The sequence below is a fragment of the Rutidosis leptorrhynchoides genome, chromosome 4 (genome assembly GCF_046630445.1).
Source record: "Rutidosis leptorrhynchoides isolate AG116_Rl617_1_P2 chromosome 4, CSIRO_AGI_Rlap_v1, whole genome shotgun sequence".
Taxonomy (NCBI): domain Eukaryota; kingdom Viridiplantae; phylum Streptophyta; class Magnoliopsida; order Asterales; family Asteraceae; genus Rutidosis; species Rutidosis leptorrhynchoides.
The window spans coordinates 378,525,582-378,546,048 of record NC_092336.1 but is presented as its reverse complement, the minus strand read 5'-3'; the positions used below and the strand labels follow the sequence as shown (position 1 = coordinate 378,546,048).

General features: G+C 28.5%; 2 protein-coding genes across 2 annotated transcripts; one reads left to right on the top strand and one right to left on the bottom strand.

The window, feature by feature from the left end:
• The first annotated feature begins 1,606 nt into the window (after window positions 1–1,606).
• On the top strand, window positions 1,607–8,761 carry LOC139843940 (protein transport protein SEC23 E-like). The gene is made up of 13 exons (XM_071834123.1): window positions 1,607–2,023; window positions 2,715–3,175; window positions 3,254–3,427; window positions 3,709–3,870; window positions 4,997–5,139; window positions 5,253–5,328; window positions 5,453–5,622; window positions 6,275–6,356; window positions 6,621–6,698; window positions 6,778–6,939; window positions 7,017–7,280; window positions 7,862–7,966; window positions 8,208–8,761. The coding sequence occupies exons 1-13, from the start codon at window positions 1,735–1,737 to the stop codon at window positions 8,349–8,351; spliced, it is 2,310 nt and encodes a 769-aa protein (XP_071690224.1). The 5' UTR covers window positions 1,607–1,734; the 3' UTR covers window positions 8,352–8,761.
• An 884-nt stretch (window positions 8,762–9,645) lies between these two features.
• Window positions 9,646–11,383, bottom strand: LOC139843939 (pentatricopeptide repeat-containing protein At4g14190, chloroplastic). Its single transcript, XM_071834122.1, is given in 3 exon segments — window positions 9,646–9,975; window positions 9,978–10,857; window positions 10,944–11,383. Coding segments are annotated over 3 exon segments (1,503 nt in total). The 5' UTR covers window positions 11,310–11,383; the 3' UTR covers window positions 9,646–9,718.
• Between the last annotated feature and the right edge of the window lie 9,084 nt (window positions 11,384–20,467).

Sequence of the window (20,467 nt, the reverse complement as noted above, 5' to 3'; positions counted from 1 at the left end):
TATTGCTAAAAAACAAAGGTCCGTTGGTATTGCTTGAAAGCTCCGTTTTGAATATTATTCGTCGCGTTCATTTCAAATAATTATTTCGAGTTTAATGGTGATGACGGTGAAACTTAACTCATGACAAATAAAAAGATAAATCCTGTCATAAATTTTTGGTGGCTTTTATTTAATAGTAATTTTTGTACCGAATATAAACTTTATATTTTATATTTTATACTTTATACCTTGAAGTTACCTTTTATATATTAGAAAGTTACCTTTTCTATACTTAAAGTTTAACTTTTATACATGATGGGACTGACGGGGTAAACTGAGGCTCGGTTGGAGTGTGGTCTAAGGTAAATTGACTCATATCAAATTTTTATTTCTATAATACATTAAAAACATATTTTTAGTAGAGATATATTTCGTACACCACCAAAGTTATTCTTATACACCACTAAACAATAAGCATAGAATATAATGTTGTATTGTACAACCATTTAATCCAGTTTTTTTGTTGTATTTATAAATTTTAGTAGTACACTTATAACTCCCCATTTAGTACAGTTATCTCAACACACTTGTAACCATACTTGATATAATAACAAGTAAGACCCCCGCTTCGCCGAGAAAAAAATATGAGCGTGAAAGTAAACAAAATAATCGAAAAGCAAGAGTCGCTGCCGTATAAAGACAAACTAAAAGAAAAAAAACTTAAATTATAAATAAGGTACCGGTGAATAGTAATTTCAAGCCTTTCATTTGGTGGACCAACTCTCAAAATGATAATCGACCCACCTACTATTACTATTAGACTTTTCATAACGCAACGTCAAAGTCATGCGCCAGATGAGGTGAACCATAGGTGACAGAAGGTAAGCGTGAGAGGTTGTCAAACAAATGCATGAGTCACTCTATTGACGGAAAGTGAAAGAAGTGTTAATTTTAAAGCAAACAATCATATATATTTTGTTGCTTTAAATGGATATATATTTTTATATTAATTTATTTTTTTTCCTTTCATTTTCCAATCAAATTTATCACATCACTATATAAATATTTGACACAAAAATTTGACATTTTGAGTCAATGAATGTCAAATACATTCACAATAAAAAATTCACCTTTTTTCATTTATCAAAAAGTATATAATTTACATAATTTGTCTCTGACATCACAATCACGATCAATAATAGTTTTATGCACGATAAAAATATAAGAGAAAACTTTATATATTAGATGAAAATAAATACAAATTTTACTCGTGATGATCTTGAATTACTTGCAAAGCGAGTAGTCGTCATGAAATTACTTGGCTCGCTAAACGAGATGTAAATCCAAAAAAAGTATTAATGTTTATCAGTTTTATTAAAACTAAATGAATTAATCATTTAAGTCAAATTAAATTATTAAATTATTAAGATTAGAATTTTAAACCATTTAAATATAAATAAATATATATTATATCTATCTATCTATATCTATATATCTATATATAACTATAAATCTTACATCTTACAATTACATTTACATTACAATTAATTGAAAAAACTATTGTCATAAATAAATATTAACATCTTCTTACAAAAACATCCAAAAATTTATGATCTGAATCACACAAAACACCAGTCCTCCTTCACTCCACCCTCAATTTTGACTCCCAATTTTACTCCCCTATCAAATCAAATTCCCCCAAAATCACAACCTAAACCCTAAATCAAACAAATCTCCAAACTCACTCTTCCAATCATGTCAACTGAGATGGCTACCACCGATCCTGAAGGAATCGACGGAATTCGCATGACTTGGAACACGTGGCCTCGATCAAAAGTTGAATCAAGCAAATGCGTTATCCCAATCGCCGCATCAATTTCTCCGATCCGTCATCATCCTCATATTCCGACCAATCCCTACATTCCTTTAAGATGTAAAACGTGTTCCGCCGTACTTAATCCGTTTTCTCGTGTTGATTTTCAAGCCCTAATTTGGATCTGTCCGTTTTGCTTTCAACGAAATCATTTTCCTCATCATTTTTCAGGTATTATTTTTAATTGTATCTTACAAATCGAACTCACATTAGTCGCATCATGATATAAAGTTCGTAGTATAGCTGTAAAGAAACTAATTTCGTAGGTATTTATCTAAAATATTGATTTTGTTGAACTTTATGTACACTATATTACGGTCGAATACGCGTTGCTTAGATCATGATTTCATTCATAATATTTATGATGAAGTTCGTAAAGCTGGGGTGATGAATCTTATGTTCCTACTGAATTATTTCTACAATGCAGTAAGCTCGTGTGTGTTTTACTTAGATCATGATTCTGATCACAACAATGACATTTTTTATTAATGATGCTGTTACAAATTAATGTTCTTGCTGATTATTTCTGCAGTACAATCGATCATGAGTTTGTTTATGATAAAGAGAATGTTGTAATAGTGTTGTTATGAAACTAATCTTTCTGAGCTATCCTGATAAATTGCGACTGAATATAAATTACCCAGATCATGATTTTGTATATCAAATTGATAATGATGTAATAATGCTGTTGTGAAACTAATATTTCTGCTGAGTTATATTGATAAGCTGCATTTTACTATGAATTAGTCATAGTCATATTATGGTTTTGTTTGTTATAATGAAAATGTGGTAATAATGCTTCTACGAAGCTTGTGTTTCTTTGATCATGGTAATGTGAATGATCGTATTGGTTATATTCCAGGTATCTCTGAAACTAATGTTCCTGCTGAACTATATCCACAATACACTACTATCGAGTATGAATTACCAAATCAGGATATGATGCATAATAATGTGTCTGTTACGGCTTCAGCGTATGTCTTTGTAATTGATACATGTATGATTGAGGAGGAACTAGCGTATGTTAAGTCGGCGGTACAACAAGCACTTGAATTTTTACCAGAGAATGCTTTGGTAGGGTTTGTATCATTTGGGACACAAGTTCAGGTTCATGAGCTAGGATATGGTGATATGAGTAAGGTTTATGTGTTTCGTGGATCGAAAGATTTGAGTAAAGATCAGGTTTTGGAGCAGTTAGGGTTAGGTGGTAGTGGTGCTAGGAGAGTTGGTGGTCAAGGGTTTCAAAATGGAGGAGGGTTTATGAATTCTGGTGTTACTAGGTTCTTGTTGCCTGCTTCTGAGGGTGCTTATGTTATTCATTCGGTGCGTTTTTTATTTAAATTGAATAAATTTGAACTTTTTGATGTGTTTGGATGCTCATTGAAGTGATTAATGATTCAGCTTTTGGAGGAGTTAGGGACTGATCAATGGCCGGTTGCACCTGGGAATCGATCATTAAGGTGTACTGGAGTGGCATTGAGTGTTGCTGCTGGTTTGGTTGGGGCTTGCTTGCCTGGTACCGGTGCTCGTATAGTCGCATTGGTCGGTGGTCCGTGCACAGAAGGCCCTGGTTCTGTAAGCTGTTTTTAAACTTTTCGCTTGATTGTGTAACTTAACTCAAATTTATTACTTGATGATGCTGTTTACAAATGCTGTTGTTCTAGTTAGCATACTTTACAGCAGATCTAGCTAATATAACCCCAAAGTACTGCTTTTTATTGACATCGTTTCGTTATCCAGTAATCATATCTGATAAACTAAATGATCATAGTAACGATAAAAATATGTTATGTGTTTACTTTTGGTGTTCTGTAGTTGTGAAGCTCAAATCATATTATTATCTTTTGTTTTGGTAGATTGTATCCAAAGATCTTTCTGATCCGGTTCGTTCACACAAAGATCTGGACAAGGATGCAGCACCGTTTTTTAGGAAAGCAGTTCAGTATTACGAGGAACTTGCAAAGCAGATGGTTAGCCAGGGTCATGTCTTGGATCTTTTTGCTTCTGCCCTTGATCAGGTAGAAGACTATATATATCCTGATCCTGCTAATTGTTTGGCACTTTGGATTTTTTATCTGTTTATAATTTTTAATATATAATGATGATTATCTCTTCTGTGTGAATATTGTGACATTAATTCTGAAATTTGTTTATATTTATATTAGCTCGATAGTTTTTTATTTATTTATTTATTTATTTATTATTATTATTTTTTACTTCTATCAATAATCGTTCATACTACGGAGTGTCTGGATATGTGCTTTATATTAAATAGTCATAATCAGATAAAGATTGACAGTAAATGGTTGTGTGGGTTTGATTTTAACTTTTGAAGCTTTAATAATCACATAATTAGTTATTTGAGTTTGTTACAAATCATGGTTGTAAAAATTGAGATTTATCCCCAATTGATTGGTGTTAGAAGCAGGCAGTCCCGACTTGCAAAAATCAGTCATCTGTGGTCAATGGGTTAAAGTCGGTGAATAGTCGGTAAGTCGGTCAACATTGCTCAAATTCAAAGTTGGTCAACTTTCTAATATGAATTAAAATTAGGATTTTGGAGTATTTGAACAACTGAACGATTATGTTTATGTTTCTAGACAATTATGTTAAAGTTCATGTTTGTTTATGTTATGAATTCTTGTATATCTACACATTAAATTTAAAAGTTATTATTTAAATGGATAAAAAATTTAATATGATTAAACAATGATTTGACTGATTATTCAACTACAAGGTCCCAGCCGATTAATTCCCAACTTTTAATACGGGTAATGATTATGCTTTATTGTGTTGTACTTTACGATAATGCAATGCATAATTGGTGGTATATGGATGATTTTGGGTATGTAGAAATCACCTCCTATTATTACCTTGTTACCAATTCTGTTCGTGAATTGAGTTAAAGCCTAACATGGTAAAAATATACAATCTTGCAAAAGAAAGCATATAAACTATTTGTCAGATAGAAGTGAAAATCTCTGCAAGCTTGGTTGAAAGAATGGGTGAATATGTAACAAATGAAAACCTTTCAATAACCTGTTTTGTTGCAACTTTTACAATTATTATTATTATTATTATTCAAACGAGATTATATGACTACTCAAATAATATAAATAACTTATGGAGATTGTATCTACTTAGGTTGGGGTTGCAGAGATGAAGGTCATTATTGAAAGAACTGGCGGCCTTGTTGTTCTTGCTGAAAGTTTTGGTCATTCAGTCTTTAAAGATTCGTTCAAGCGCGTTTTTGAAAAGGGGGAAGAGTCTCTTGGCCTTGCTCACAAGTGAGTGTCATCATGCTTGATAACTGACGCTCTTATCATTTTTCAATTATAATATCATGGCTTTTGTATCCTTCTAAAATTCATCACTAACATATTATTATAATTATTTTCAGTGGCACACTTGAAATTAACTGTTCGAAGGATATTAGAATTCAGGGGATTATTGGACCTTGCACATCCTTGGACAAGGTCTGTTACTAAAATTTATCTGGTTATTATCAAAAATCAATAATAAAGTTCTCCTTGGTTATTATTATTATCTATGAAAACCTATTACCGACTTTTTTTTTTTTTTTTTTTTTTTTTTTTGCAGAAAGGACCTGCTGTTGCAAGCACGGTGATCGGACAGGGGAATACCACAGCTTGGAAGTTGTGTGGATTGGACAAAGACACATGTTTGACTGTTTTCTTTGATATATCTTCAGGCGACAAAGATCCTTCTGGCAATGTTAATCCACAATTCTATATACAGACAATTACAAGGTAAATAATATGTTTTTTTTGTAAACTTCTTGAGAAGTTGATATGAAGTTCACATTAATTGATTAGAATTATAAAGAAAAGAAGGGTGTGTTTGTATTTGCATTAGAACTGATTACATGACTACTGATACTTAAAGTTGTTAGAACCATCTTCAAATGGTCAGATTAATAAGTCTTGTTTCTGTTTATCTGGTTATTTTGTGGTCAAATAATCAGCAATGCATAATTAATCTATTACCAATAGCAATAATTACGGGTAAAATATGATTTTCCTAACCAAATTAAAGAGATTCACACTCCCAGTGAGCAAAAGTCTTGTTTTTCTCGTTCTCAAAAGTGCTCTTTGTTGGCCACTATTGCTCCCTTACTTCCATTGATTATTAGATTTGCCACACTTTTAACTTTTAAACATTAAGTTATCTGAATATTACAGTCATTCACAGCCGAAGCACGTCCAAATACCGTCTTCCGCGGCTTATTTTATTTGATTCTGATTGATAAAAAAAAAAGTGAAAGATAAATGTCTTAAAAGAAAGTAAATAACGTTATTTGCTTTATAAAATATTTTATTTTGTCTGATCTTGTTCAGTTATCCGAATATGATCAAGCTTCTTTGCATAATATATATTTATGAATTGTGAATTTTGGTGCAGCTATCAGACTGCTGATGGGCAAACTAAATTGCGAGTTACTACCGTCACAAGAAGATGGGTTGAGAGTGCTGCTAACTCTGAGGTATAACATTTAACTTTCAATGATTAACCATTTGTTGCTCATATTAGAGTAAAATATGCATAGATATCAAACATTAAAATTTTCTTCAATATATAGTATATTAGTAAGTATATGTATCAAATAATGTAATCAGTTCTGTTAGACATTATATGAGCTAAAGTTGTGTAAAATATATCAATCTTGCTTAGCAAGACATTGTTTTTAGCATTAATGCATTTTTATCTTACCAGCTGAAACGATAAAAGAACTTTTTTTTTTTTACAGGAATTGATGCAGGGGTTTGATCAAGAAACTGCCGCTGTAGTAATGGCTAGATTAGCTTCTTATAAGATGGAGTCCGAGGTAGGAATTGTGCAATGTTTTTCTTTTACTTAATTTATGACGTCTCTATCGACCATTGACGGTTTTATAACAATATCAGGAATCATTTGATGCGACAAGATGGATCGATAGAAACCTAATTCGTCTTTGTTCTAAATTTGGCGACTACAGAAAGGACGATCCATCGTCATTTTCTTTAAACCCTAGTTTCTCTTTGTTCCCCCAATTTATGTTCAATCTTCGAAGATCACAATTCGTGCAGGTAAAGCTTGTCAATAGTCTCTAATCCTAATGATGTAAAGTTCACCCGTTTTATGTATGTATGCCTTTTTGTGACAGGTGTTTAATAACAGTCCAGATGAAACTGCTTATTTCCGCATGATGCTAAACCGAGAGAGTATTACAAATGCTACGGTTATGATTCAACCATCGTTAATATCATATTCATTTAACTCACTTCCTTCACCAGCATTGCTTGATGTGGCGTCCATTTCTGCTGATCGAATTCTTTTACTGGATTCATACTTTAGTGTTGTTATTTTCCATGGTACAACAATAGCTCAATGGAGGAACATGGGTTACCAGAATCAGCCTGAACATCAAGTACGTCTTTCATTAATTTTGCTCTTCTTTTCTGAAAGATCTTGATTGATTAATTTGAATGAAGTTAAGGAGGTGTTTTGATGTGCATGTAAAGTGACATGACAGTAATCAGTTTTGAGTATACATGTAAATGTGATTGCAGTTTTCTACTAGTTTTCAGGGTCAATTTAGTTGAATTTTGCAAAACAGGTAAAAAGTTGCAGTATGTACTAATAATTGCAGAAAGGGGGTAACCATTTTTCTCAAATTTTTAGTATTTTGTGTTTTTTTATGTCTTAATCTTAACAAGAACTCTTTAAAGTTTCTAACATATCTAAGCTACACAATATTATATGTCCAATAGAGATATGAGGTAATTTTGATCATTAAATTCTATTATCGCAATAATCACTTTCGAAACACATTACAACACACTAAAATAAATATTTTATTAGGCATGAGATGTATATGCTTATTTACTGTTCTATATAAGTACTCTTCATTGTATCAAATAGCTCATGTGTATACTATTTTGTTATATATGAGTGTGTAAATATAAATGTATGTGTATCACATCATGATGACGTTCTACTTTTTCATAGGCATTTGCTCAGTTATTGCAAGCTCCACATGATGATGCTGAATTGATAATATGTGAACGATTTCCTGTACCAAGATTAGTGGTCTGCGATCAACATGGTTCTCAGGTCATCGTTCAATCTTAACCTTATCTGTAAACAATTTCATAATGTGCTCTGTTTGATGTTTACATACATAACTCGTGACGTATAATATAGCATCACAACAAAGTGTCTGTGGGTCGAATTTCAATCCAACCCACTTTGATATGCACCAAAAAAGATATTCCTATTCAATGCTAACCTGTTACCGAAAATATTCTTATTATTGGTATATTGTTTGACTGGTGCATTGTTTTTTGTGAAACAGGCTAGATTTTTATTAGCCAAGTTAAACCCATCAGCAACATACAATAACGACGTGGGTGCTGGAATGGATGTTATATTCACTGATGACGTGAACCTTCAAGTGTTCTTCGAGCATCTACAGAAGCTAGCAGTCGTATCTTCTTGACCTGACCTGACCCCACATCAAAATCAAGCTCTTCATAGAGTTATGTGATCAATTTGTGTGCAGCACAGACCACCTCTTTTATCAAGGGTTTCACAACATGAATGGTGTTGTGAGTGTTGAGAGAATGGTTGTTTGAGGCTGCAAGTTAGCAAGGGAGAGTAACTGATCACTTTTACATTTTCTTTTTGACGGTTTTGTAAGTTAATAGTATGTATTGAACTTTAAGGTTATATATAGGAGTGGATTCTGCTCCATTGAGCCCAAAGAGCAAAAAAAAACTTTGGCTTCGGCTTCTGGTTTTTTGTGTTTGATTTGATGCATGGACTGTACTGTCTTAAATTCTAGTTTTGTAATGTTGGATATTCATGGTTTGAAGTTTAATTATTTGTGAAGAAGTAACCTTAATTTCATCTAGTTGACGATTTCATATATTTTTAATATTTGTCTTTTATACACAGATGTCAGTACCTCGGTACCTCAATTACTAGACTATGATGGTTTAATGTTTCATACATAGATGTGAATATTTGATGATCCAAACCAATTGCTACTAGCTTTGGTATGTTAACCTTCTTCGAATCGTACCTTCATTAACATCCAGTAAAAAAGTGTTGTTAAAATTTCGAACATGCGTTTCATCGTTGTATATTTGCTTCATCGTCTCATCAGATTCTATTTATTCTCTTTTTATAAAACTCACATATTTGCTCCAATAATTTCATTTCATTACTTATATAGGAGTATCAGATATTGTGTATTTAACAAGATGATATTTTCACCATTGAATTGTATAAAAACACTTCTGATTTCCACATATATCATCCAACTTGGTAACATATAGTGTAGTAGATATATTTTAAATTACATTTCACAAATGAACAGCAGCACTCGCTTAATAAATTGAATCATTGTAATATCAAGTGAAGTGGTTGAACTCCATGATATAGTTTAAGAGGTTAGAAGGTCGTTCATAAAGGGAGGTGGTAAATTGGTGATATAAAAAGAAACTGCTAGATATTTCACTATACCCACACACTTATAACTTGTGTATTAAGAACCTGAAAATGCGATAGGCAACATACTCAATTACACTATATACATTATCATTTTATAACCTACTGACAATGACTTGGTTTATCTGAAGGCAAGAAACTACAAAAACATATATTTCTAATTTTGGCGTGAATAATATAAGAGACTGTGAACCCCTAACGTAGAATCTAACTTATACATGGAATCGAAATCCGTAGAAGATAAAAATCTTCATTTAATATTGTAATTATAAGTTTGTACATACAATTCTTACGTTTATACACTCATACAAATATAATCTAATCAAACTACCATATTTGTATGACAGCATACCTTCATCGTGTTCCATGTTGATATTGATTAACAAACTTGATTAATTGCTCGTAAGTCCAAATTTTGTTCTTTGTGTGGTCAAGTTCTTCAACAGTGTTTAAAAAATCCCCCTTTCCAAAAGCAACAAGAACCAAAGGGTCAGTTTTAAACTCCACAACATCCCGGAAATACCCCATCTTTTTCCAAGAACGTAACTCATCTATACCATCAAACCTGGACCCAAGTTCATCATACAAGATCCCACAAGTAACAATTCGGGCTTCACATTTCGAGCTGCCATTTCCAAAAGCAAAACTTTAAAGTTTTTATTATCTTTCATATTGGCATATGCAAAGAGCAATATGTTTGCAATTGTTACAGTCCACCGAACTTTCTTGTAGCCCATATCACGCACCACGGACTCCATTCCCGCACGGCTCAAAAGACATGCGGGACAAAGCATCCTTAGACACCAAACAATGTTATTGTCACCTGTTTTCGAATAAAGATTAATACCCATATCATGTAATTTAGAAAACATATAGTTCTCAATATAAACAGTAGCCACTTTTCGAATCAAATCATCATTCAAGTAAACTTTCGGCTTCAACCTCAAAACCCTTCTATAAACTTTCTCCGTCATCTCTAAATCCCCAAAATTAGCATACGCCTCAAGCATTGCAACAATGGTAGACTCTTCAAGATCCATCCGTTTCGAGATCAAAATCCGATACGTTCTGTCCATTCTTTTCAATAATCCTGCTACCGAAAACTCTTTAATCAGCAAATTATAAGTAGACTGATCAGGAAAACACCCATTTGCTTCCATTCTTTTCACACATTTTGCCATATCATCATACAGACCATTCTTCGCATAAGCTCTAATCAGCCCATTATAAGTCGTAACAAGTGGCTTTATTTCATTATCTTCCATGTCCTTAAGATGAAACGACGCATCATTATACTTCCCCTTATCAACAAAACCATTAATGATTGAATCATAAATCTGCGACGAGGCTCGTAAACCATGAACATTCTTCATCTTGTCTAAAGCCAACACTGCATCTTCAACAAGACCCTCATCAACCAACAATCTTACGATTCGCTCATAATTAACAACGCTAATCCGTGACTCGTTTTTACGAGACCATTTATCAAACACCTGGTGTGCAACAATACATAAACAAAAATTATGCAACATTTCATCAAACACCTGGTGTGCAACATTCGAAAAAAGTAAAATTTAACCTGGAGAACATGGTTGGATCTGGAGGTTTGATTGAGGAATCCAATAACTGCCCAAAATAGTTCTTTGCTCCAATCTCCACCATCTTCAAGAATTTGAACAGGGTCCGAATTTTTATTTTTTAGCTTTTCATATACAATTATTTTGAGCTTTGAATTTTGATTAATATTATCAAATTGGAGTGTAATTTCTTCGTTAGAGTTGTTTTTTGCAGTGGGGAACTGCACGGAAGAAGTTTTACAGTCCAATATGATGAAATGTGAAAATGGGGGTTTTGTAATTGTTGGGGTTTTAGAAACATGGGTTTTACGATTTACAGTGATAGGAGGAGTGAGTATCCCCGTCCTCATAGGAAATTTTGAAAACATGAACTGAGTTTTTTAATTGGATTTCATCTGTATCAGTATTACTGAACAAAGTCATAGGGAGTACGTAATTATGTAGAACGTGCAACCTTTTGGATTCGAGATGGTTTGACTCACGTCATTCAAAGCCGAAATTGAAATTGAATTTAAATACGACGTGTGTCTAGATTCAATTTCAATTTCATTCCATGAGTCAAACGGACCTGACTCTATTGCAGAGCTATTATTTTGAGAGAAATGAATTGATTTGGAAGAAAATAAAAATCACACATGCCTTCTCTAATTTTGACAGAAAAAAGGGAAAGTAATGGACGAGTATTTTACTCTTCATCTCTTCCTTCCAAATTGAAAGGATTTGAGTAATTGAGTTTTCTCCCCTTCATTTCCCTTTATGTCATTTCATTTCATTTATATAATAAAAAAACCCTACCAAGAGACTTTTTGGTATATATATAGGGGGCATGATCAATGGGGAAGTAACCAATCGGGGAGAAGCAGGGGGAAACAAATTTTTTTTTTTCTTCATTTTTTTGGATTTTTTTTTCAGGCATCAAGATCACACGAAAATATGAACATTTAGAAAAGACACTTCGTGATGAATGTTATTATTTATGCGGGAAAACGATCGACAAAAATAACATTCAAGATAATATTGATCGTGAAGAATGTTAACGTTTTTCATGTTATGTGAAGTAAAATTTAGCCCGATTTAGATTTTAGGGTTTAGGGTTTGGTGTTTTGGGTTTAGTCCCTAAACTCAAAACCCCAAACCCTAAACCCTAAACTCTAAACCGTTCGTGTAAAAAACTCAATCTAAATCCTAAATCTAAACCCCAAACCCTAAATTTCTAAACCCTAATATCTAAACCCTAATATCTAAACCTCAACATACGCTCGAAAAACACGATAATTGTTATATATTTCTTCTTCGGGCGTTTTTCTCGCCAAAATAAAAACATTTATCACAAAGTGTCTTTATTAAATGTTCATATTTTCATCCAATCTATAATGTTCGTGAACAAAGTTTTTTCAAAAAACGAAAAAAAAAAATTTCCCCCGCTTCCCCCGATTGGTTACTTCCCCCTTGATCCTACCAATATATATATATATATATATATATATATATATATATATATATATATAGTGAGGATCCAAAGAAAATCAAGAGGTAGAAGAGAACTCATAGACTAAACTAAATCTATTGTGCAGATTGAGCTCAATCTGTGAGTTCTATGGGTAAGATGACATTTTAGATTCATAAATGTATCAGACTTAAACCCGGGCTAGATATAAGATGACATTTTTACCCTTAGGGTTTTATTATGTGTAATATTGTGTTTTTAATTTACATTTATATTTAATGTTATCTGATTATTTGGTTAAGATCAGGTTGTGACAAGAGTTATAGAATAAGTTGGTTATTTAATTTGGACTCTGTTAGGGTCGCCTAACGGAGTACAAAAGATATCAAATAACTGTTAAATACCTGCGTGATGTGGGGTACAGGGTTTTAACCTATTTTGGGTGGTAAACAACTGCTTCTTTTCTCATTTCTTTCAGAAACATCCCCAAACACTCTCCCGTACCTAATATTTCATCTCTTTGAAGCCCTAATCTACAAAATCTCGTTTTTGGAGCTTGATTGTGTTAGAAATCAGTTCTATTGTTGTTTATAACTCGATTAAGGTATAAATTGTTTATTTTTTATGTTTTAAATTTGAGAATTTGATTTTGTTTTGTATGTTAGGTTTTATCAAAAAGTTATCCTGGTTTAAAAAGGTTGTAATTGTTGTCGTTTTGATGTAATACTTGTTGGTTTTTGTCCCAAAATGTTTTTTAAACAAGCTGTGTCCAGTTTTGAGTCAAATTCGAGTCCAGGATCGAGATTTGGTGGATTTGGCTCAAAACCCGTAAGTTTGCTACTATTGCAGCTGATGAACACAACGACCGAATGTCTATGACAGACAACCGACAGTGTTATTTTGGGGAAATTTATGCTAAAGTGTCAGTTTTTAGCTGTTATGCTGCCCGTGTGTCTAATTTTGATTAGAGCACTATACTAACTTGGTTTATATTGTTTTCAGACGATAAGAACAAGAAAGAAGCTCAGAAGTTGGATAAATGAAATGATGCTGGTAATCGGTGAGTGGGTCTATCTCCTAATAGAGTTTGAGTAGCAGACCCTACTACTGTGTTTACTCTATTACCACGTTTTAGTGGATTATAATTGGCATGTAGAGAAAATGTTTGCTATGCTAGTTAGATATGCATGCTTGCTGTTGATATGTGATCTTATGTGCGCACTGTGTTTGACAATAGCCGGGCTTGTGGAGGTTGAGGACTCGTAACCGGGCCTGTGGAGGTTAGAGTCTGTATGAGGTCAACCAGGCTTGTGGAGGTTGGGTCCATGTCCTGTTGTCTGTGTACTGATTCAACAGGTTGGACTATTGGTAGACACTATTGTGACGACCCGAAAATTTTCGACCAAATTTAAACTTAATCTTCATATGAATTCGACACGATAAGCAAAGTCTGTAATATTGAGTCTCAAAATTTTTGAACTATTTACATGGATTCAGTTAACCATTGACTACTCTCGACGATTCACGAACTATTGCCTGTAAGTAAATATGTATATATATATATATATATATATATATATATATATATATATATATAAATATAAATATAAGAATATATATAATATTTTGAATAAATAAGATACACTATAATTAATTAAAATTAAAAATGTAAAATAATAAACAGAATAATTAAGTACAATTAAAATGAATATATATATACAAACATATACATGATATTATTATAAATCTATATGTATATATATAATTTCAATTAATAATATATATATAATATATAAATATTCAATATCCAATAAATGTTATCATAGGATATATAATATAATTATTAAATATTACATAGCTAATAAGATATAAAAACAACATATTAAACATACTTACAAATAAAAATATAATTGCTATATTATTATTACTTTCAATATTAATAGTAATATCCGTATTAATAATATTATCATATATAGCATATAGATATGAAATTTGATATGTAAAAATTGTTGTATCATTATTAATATTATTATTATCATTAGTAATATTAATATTATTATAATTAGTATTATTATTAATAAAATTATTATTATTATTATTATTATTATCATTATTATTGATTATTATTAAATTCATTGAAATTATCATTATTATATCATCATATTATTATTATATGTATTATTATTATTATTAGAATTTATATCACTATAAATCAGTATTATTAATATAATTATTATTACTTAGAATTATTATTAAAATTAATAGAATTATTATTATTAATATATTTATATTTAATTATTATTAAAAATATTATAACAAACAAAATTTTATAATTAAATCAGTTCCCATCACTATCTGACTTTAACTAAATGTGTTTCTTATCTCTAATCTTTTTTTTGGCGAAATCAGATATTCAATATAAACGAAATCCGTTAACAATCGTATTCAACTTTTATTTTTTTTTATTAATTCTTTGTCTTTGTTGTCTGATTAAAGGAAGATCGACCTCAAGATTTTATTCTGTGTATTTTACTTTATCTGCCTTATTTTTTTCTTCTACAGCTAGTAAATTATCCGGTCTGTAATTTGGTTACACGTCCAAATCAATTGGTAATACAAACAAGCAAGTTTACTGCATCAATATTCGATTATCATCTATATATGTTGTTACCTTCACAATGCAATTGGATTTTAAAAACAGAAAAATCAGAAAATAAGCCAACGACCTCTGTTCTTGACCATAATCCACAAAACTTCAATTTCGTATAAATTTTAAAAATCCATTAATGCAGGTTGTTTAGAAATCTTTCATTCAATCTTTCTGCAAAATCACAACTTTCAATTCTTTCAAACGAATTTGAATTTTTGAGTCAAAGTTTGAAACAAAAAAAGTCAACGAGGTGTTCATCAAGAAATACGCGTTTCTTTTAATGTTTTACATTAAATTAATGATTCAGAAAGTTTACACTAACGATTTAGAATCTTTTTCATGTTATAAGTCTAGTCTAAAACCTTCTAAAAGTTTGATTTTGATTTTTAGTTCTAAAAAAATGTTATCGAGCTATAACAGCAGGTCTGATATTTTATTTTTTTTGTTTAATTGAAACTGTAAACATTGTGGATCGTTTTAATTTGTGAATTTTGATTACGTATTGGATTCTGGTCATCTAGCTGTGTAAGGAAAGTGTCGACTGAGTTATAGGTATAGAAGAAGAAGAAGGTTAACGAGAAGTGTTTAATAAACTGTAAAGGGGTAATAAATCAGAAAAACATAAATGGATTGGATGATTAAAGTCTTTGTGTGAGAGTGGGAGGTCTCAGGTTCGAGTCTCATATGGGACATTTCTTTTTAGAAAAACATTCTTTTGAGAGGGTATATACTTTTACTTCCATTTCCATTATTATTATTATTATTATTATTATTATTATTATTATTATTATTATTATTATTATTATTATTATTATTATTATTATTATTATTATTATTATTATTGTTATTATTATTATAATTATTATTGTTATTGTTGTTATTATTATTATTAGTATTTTTATTATTAAGTATTAGTCATCACTCATTATTAGTATTATGATTATAGTCACAATTATAAATAATATTATTATTATTATGATTACTAATTTATCATTTTAGTACTATTATTATTATTAAGATTATGATTAGGATTATTATTATTATTGTTATTATAAAAATAATACAAGTTATTATTATTTTCACTAATATTAGTATTAATATCATTTTATTTTTTTTGTAATTATTAGTATTACTATTATTATTATTATTAACATAAGTACCAGTTTTAACAATATCGTTATTATTATTAGTATTGTCATTATCAAGGAAGTTATTATTATTAGTAAGTTATTATTATCAAAACTATCATTTTTGTTACAGATAAATATTTTGTATCTAAAATATGCTTATTACATATATTATAATTATATTAATAGTTTATATACCTATATATCAAACATATTAATATTATTTATATAACTACTTATATATAACAAACTAATGATTTTTAAATATAATACTAACCATATATATATATATATATATATATACATACATATATATATATATATATACATATATATATATACATATATATATACATATATATATATATATATACATATATATATATATATATATTAATATAACTAAATATATAAATATTAATCATTTTAAATATATATACAACATAAATATATATATATATATATATATATATATATATATATATATATATATATATATATATATATATATATATATATATATATATATATATATATATATATATAAAACATAAATTTAAGATATAATATAAGTATTTGTTATTAATTGAATTTAGTATAAATTCTATACAACTAAAAATATATATAAATAATACATATAATAAAGGAAATTATGTGATTCCATTAAATGTTTTAATACATATATAATTGATATAGGTTCGTGATTCTAAGGCCAACTCTGCATTGTTCAGTTTCGTCATATAAATATTTTTACTACAAAATATTGGATCGTGAGTTCATTTGATTCCCTTTTACTCTTTATATTTTTGGGACTGAGAATACATGCGCTGTTTTTTTACAACTGCTTATTTAAATGCTTTTGAAATATATTTTGAACTGAGAATACATGAAATGCTTTTATAAATGTTTGACGCGATATGACACAAGCAAAACATTCCTCGAATGAATTATTATGCAGACAGAAGTTCTGTGGATTATTATTGAATTAGTTGGACGTTATAATTGCCACTAATTATTGTGAATATTTTCCCCTTCTTATTATTGCTTGGTAACCTAAGAATTAGAAACGGGTATGGCCATAATTCACGCGAATCCTAAAGGTAGCTACCGGGTTTAACACCCACACCCAGAATGTTCACTAGACGGAAGAGCTAGTGGGCGTGGTGTTTAGTACTTCGAAATTTATATATTATACAAACGAGATGTTCTATTTTGGGGATATTATTGATGCGTATTATATGTTAAGGTCGGTTACCATGTTGAGCAATGAAATCAAATTGAATGTTATGTATCGAGAGAATGATTTTTATACACAAGTTATGTGTATTATTTTTGTGCACGAGATATGTGACGACCCGAAAATTTCCGATCAAATTTAAACCTAATCTTATAATGATTCCGACACGATAAGTAAAGTTTGTTAAATTGAGTCTCAAACATTTTAAAACTATGTTCATACATTCATTTAACCTCGACCAAATTCTGACGATTCACGAACAATTGCTTGTAATCAAATATGTATACATATAAAGATGTAAAAACAAGATACAAAATAATTAAGTGTAATTTAAAAGGAATTTATATATAATTATAAATGATTTCCATGTATAATTATCATTATATGTATATTGTAATAAAAATTATAAATAATAAGTATTCAAGAGAAGTTATTATATAATGTATCATATGATTAGTAGATATTACATAGATAATATATATATATATATATATATATATATATATATATATATATATATATATATATATATATATATATATATATATATATATATATATATATATATATATATATATATATATATATATATAATATAAATATATAATATAAGTTAAAAATACATATGTTATAATATTATTACTTTCATTCTTAAAATAAATATTAATATCATGAATTATAATATTAAGATACGGATATGATATTTGATGTGTATAAATTGTTATATCATTATTATTAGTATTATAATTAGTATTATTATTACTATAGCTATTATTACCATTATCAATAATGATAAAAATATTATTATTAATACTAATATAGTATTTTGAGTTTTATTATTATTATTTATAATATTAATTGTATTATTAAAATCATATATTTATTAAGTACTAAGAACCATTATTATTATTAATAATTAATAATTATCTTTATCATTGAAAAATACAGTATTTCTATTATTATTATTATTATTATTATTATTATTATTATTATTATTATTATTATTATTATTATTATTATTATTATTATTATTATTAGTATTTTTTTTATTAATAACATTAACAATATTATTATTATTAATATTTATCAATTATTAATAGGAATTAAATATAAAAGATAAATGCTGATAAGGGTACATAAAATCAGATATATATATATAAAATCAAATATATATATAAAAACAGATATATATCTCGACATATACAGATACCAATACAGATACATATTTATGCAATTATATATAAGATTAATTATATTTATATAAATACAGAAAATTAGTATTATGTTTTCAATCATTTTCTAAGCTGTAGCTGATTGAATTTTTACTTATTGGGTCGTACCAATCTGTGTTAAATCACAAGTGTAATTCCAAAAACCTGCTAACCGATCCTTTCTGCTTTTATTTTTTTTATTTATCTCTGACTCTGATAGAGAAATTGTCAACCTTTAATTTACTTTAAGGCTTGACCAATTTCAGTGTTAAACGATATCAATCGAACTACATTATCCATTAACAATTACCCTTATCCTTTACAGCCATGAATTTATTGAATTAATTAAAATTGAAGATGAAAAACTCAGGTTTCACTCTGTTCGTGTATTATTTTTACAAAAACCTCGAATTCGATTTTTTTTTCAAAATCCATAAATGCATTTGTGTTAGGAATTATTTATTTAAACTGCCTGTAAAGTTTCAGAATCAAATTCTTTGAATTGAATTCTAATTTTGGGAGTCAAACTTTAAATCTAAAAAGTCAAACTGATTTCTATGAACAAATTCGATTTCTGTGTTACTAATTAGATTCAATTGATTATAAAGAAAGTTTCTAAGAGTGATTTGCGAAATATTTTGTATAGAAATCATGGGTTAAAACGATCTCAATTTTAAAATCACCAATTATGTTCATCGGGTTCCATGTTTTCTATTACAGCAAGCTGTATATTTTTTTTTTTGCTATTTTAAATAATCCCAGCAATCACAAAAAGTCTCTTTAAATGTTAAAAAAAATTCAATATGTGTGTTTATGTTGAATCGATCCCAGGTCGTTTTCAGTTAAAAAGGGAAAAGATGAACTAATAATAAAAAGGTTTATATTAAAATCGAATGGGTTATAAGTCAGAGATAATGGAATGGAGGAGTGGTCTTGGGTGTTTTGGGTGAGCGGGTGGTCACGGGTTCGAGCCCGGGCATGGGCTATTATGTTTTTGGAACTCTATGAGGTAGTTTATTTTTCATTTATTATTATTATTATTATTATTATTATTATTATTATTATTATTATTATTATTATTATTATTATTATTATTATTATTATTATTATTATTATTATTATTATTATTATTATTATTATTATTATTATTATTATTATTATTATTATTATTATCATTAATGTTATTGATTAGTATTTTCATTATTAATAATTGTTGTTATGATGTAAGTTAATATTATTACTAATATTAATAATTATATAACTATTATTATCACTAGTATATTTGATATTATTAATATTATTGTTATTATGATTAGTATTATAATTATTATCAATATTAACATTATTACTAATAAAAGATACCATTATTATTATTAACACAATTAAAAATTTCAATTATGACTACTATTATTATTATCATTTTATTAATATTATTATCAATATTAGTATTATTATTAAGTAATATTATTATTAATAATATCATTAGTATTATTATAAGAAATACTATTATTATAAATTTTACCATTTTAGTATTATTATCAATATTATGATTATAATTAGTATTATTAAAATTATTATAAAAATGATACAATTATTTGGTACTTTCATAAATATTAGTATTATTAGCATTTTATAAATAATAAGAATTATTATTCTTAACATATGTATATTATTAATAATATATTTATCATTACTAATATTTATATAGTATAATTAGAACTACTGTTTTAATAAACAAATGAAATATATAATATAACTATGATTAACACACATAACAACACAAAATATTTTTTATATATATAAAAGGAATATATGAAACATAAATATAAAAATGATATAATTAATAAGCTATAT